The 2,715-nt window shown below is 42.4% G+C and overlaps 1 protein-coding gene across 1 annotated transcript; it reads left to right on the forward strand.

Moving 5' to 3' along the window:
- The first annotated feature begins 6 nt into the window (after positions 1-6).
- Positions 7-818, forward strand: LOC116272898 (putative golgin subfamily A member 8D). Its single transcript, XM_031661786.1, has 4 exons — positions 7-19; positions 102-202; positions 292-447; positions 534-818. The coding sequence occupies exons 2-4, from the start codon at positions 154-156 to the stop codon at positions 716-718; spliced, it is 390 nt and encodes a 129-aa protein (XP_031517646.1). The 5' UTR covers positions 7-19; positions 102-153; the 3' UTR covers positions 719-818.
- Positions 819-2,715: the final 1,897 nt, after the last annotated feature.

Raw genomic sequence — 2,715 nt, forward strand, 5'->3', positions numbered from 1 at the left:
GGGGAGAGAGATGCCATCAGTGAGTGGGAGGCCAGGGCAGGGCAGGGGGAGCTTCAGGGCCTTCGGAGGGGCCCCAGCATCTGAGCCCTGTCCTCCCGCAGGAATGTTCATCAGCTTATAACAGAGGCAGGGGGCAGTGCTGAGGATGCAGCAATGGGAGGAGGACATCATCAGGCTGGTCCAGCACAGGGAGGAGATGAAGGTAGGGTGTGCAACATCTCTGCGGGGGTGGGGGTGGGCGTGAGGGTGGGCGCCGGCAGCGGTGTGACAGCTGAGCACCCCTCCCTCCAGGTGAAGCTGCTGGCGCTGCAGGAGATGCTGTTATGGTTGGCAGCAACTACAACAACAAGCACAGCAAACTCCTGACCTCTTCCCAGAACCCAGCTCATGAGCCCGGTCCAGGAGCCCCAGCCCCCCAGGAGCTTGGGGCTGCCCACAAGCATGGTGGTGAGTAGACCCCTCAGGCGGGGCGGGCAGGCAGGAGCAGGGGGTGCTGGCACTGCACTCAGATCCCCGCCTCCCTCTCTCCAAAGATCTTTGTGAGGTGAGCCTCACCGTCAGCGCCAAGACTGGGCAAGGAGAGGTCACGGAGGGGTCTCCCCACGACAACCCTACTGCACAGCCCATCGCGCAGGAGCACCAGGAGCACCCAGGCTTGGGCAGCAACCTCTGCGTGCCGTTCTTTTGCTGGGCTTGGCTGCGGAGAAGAAGGAGATAAACATCACCGTCATCAAAGAGCTGGTCAAGAAACTTTTTAAAAAGAAACAAAGTTACGGGGTTAATCTCCTACACAATTCATTTAGTTCATTTGAATGTTAGAGCCACGCTTGATTATTTGTGTTTCTAGTTTGTAGTTTAAGTTTATTTGTAAAAAGTTAAAAGAGAGTGGGTCTCTGTGGCTTTCACTGAGGTTCACTCTGGCATCCTTTAGCATTTTCTTTTTTAATTTTATAATTGTAGGTCATTAGCATGCATATCAAGTTTGCCCTTACGTGGTGGGAGTTCAAACACCCAAAGACCCACTTTGCACAAAACTATTCTCGCTGGTTTGGAATAGGCTGCCATGCTTTTGTAATGTTATTACAGCATGTATGTTCATTACAGAATTCAGATAAAATTTGCTTATGTTCTGCTACTGTTTGATCCAATCTTAATCACAGTGAGCCCTTCATTAGCTCAATATGCGGTTTGCCCTCAAGTGTGCACTGTTGATTACTTTGTAGGGACATATTTTGTGCAGTATTTATGTGATCGTGCCTATGCATGAGGAATGAATGAATTTCAGTCACACATTCCCTAAATCATAACTTGATGATGCTTGGGAAAGACTCAACAGTTAAAACCTCATGAGGTTCTAACGTCTGTGTCCAAAACCCATCCCAGGATTAGGATGTGGGGAGATACGTACGTGTGCTCCCTGGGGTGGGATTTCCAGTTACTAGACCATCTCCATTTTCAGCATTTGGCATCGTCATGACACTTTTATAAATATGACGTTAACAGAAGACTAAAATACGATTTTACTGATGAATAACAGATTTGCCTGCATTCACTGAAAGAGCGCAAATATTGGGTCCTGTGACTTCAACTGATTCTTCCAAATTGTATGAATATATCAGTGTATTAGATAAGCCCAGTTTCAGAATAATAAAGAAAAAATGTTAGACCAAATAATGCGACTAATTAACAGTGGTACAATTTCTAGCCCATGGGTTTAAAATGCACTTAAAGTCCTGTTCTTGCCTTTTATTTTCTGAACTTCCTGCTTTTTCATTCTTTGAGTTCAGTTTAAAGACAGTTACTTTAAGTCCATTTTAAACCCTCAGGCTAGAAATTGGACCACTGTGAATTAGCCACATTATTTTGTGTCATGTTTTTCTTTTATCATTCTGAAACTGGGTTTACTCTAATACATCGAGCAAATTATTTCAAAGGTACTTTTGTCGTTGAAATCACTATTTTTTACCCTGATAAACATCAGTGACTGGGCATGACCTTCAGATAGTGTTTTATTAATTCGTGGCCAATCTGACCATACTTCGTGTCTTACTGTAGCCGCATGGGTTAAATCAATAATACTGGCTTATTTCAGCTGAATGTCCATTCGGAAAATAAATTTACTGTTAACTGAAATTCCACTTTGTGTAGGTATTTGGCATATATTTAAGAAACAGCTAAAAAAGAATGGAAATCAGAGGGACAATAATCCTAAGCTCCTTTCTTCTCAAAAGTGCATCAGCGGTCTTTGGCGATAATTTAATTCAGCTGGGCATTTGTGCTCTTCCTCATTCAGTGTGGGCAGCTTTCTCGATTTGCTTAGAAGGCAACATTGAAGGTTAGAGTTCATCAGAAACATAGAATGTTAAAATGCGAGTTCAACTGACTAAATTTGAATTTTCTGTGGAAGAATCAAAACACTCTATTTAAAGATTGCAATATATATAACCATTTTTAAAGTATTTGATTAAACCTGATAGGTTTTCCAGAAATGAAAACCCAGCCTTAACACAAAGCTGATTTTTAGAAATTTGAAATTACGTAACCACTTATCCATAATATAGTTTCTCTAAAACTTTATCTTAGTCATTTTAAAATAATATAACTATTAAAAAGTAACTTCATATCAGTAAGTCTTTGGAAATAAGTTAAAACATTTTAAAACATGAACACTGTAGTTTAAAAGAAAGAAACGGTGGGAAGGAAAAGTAGAGAAAG

This window comes from Papio anubis, unplaced genomic scaffold, assembly GCF_008728515.1.
Source record: "Papio anubis isolate 15944 unplaced genomic scaffold, Panubis1.0 scaffold249, whole genome shotgun sequence".
NCBI lineage: Eukaryota > Metazoa > Chordata > Mammalia > Primates > Cercopithecidae > Papio > Papio anubis.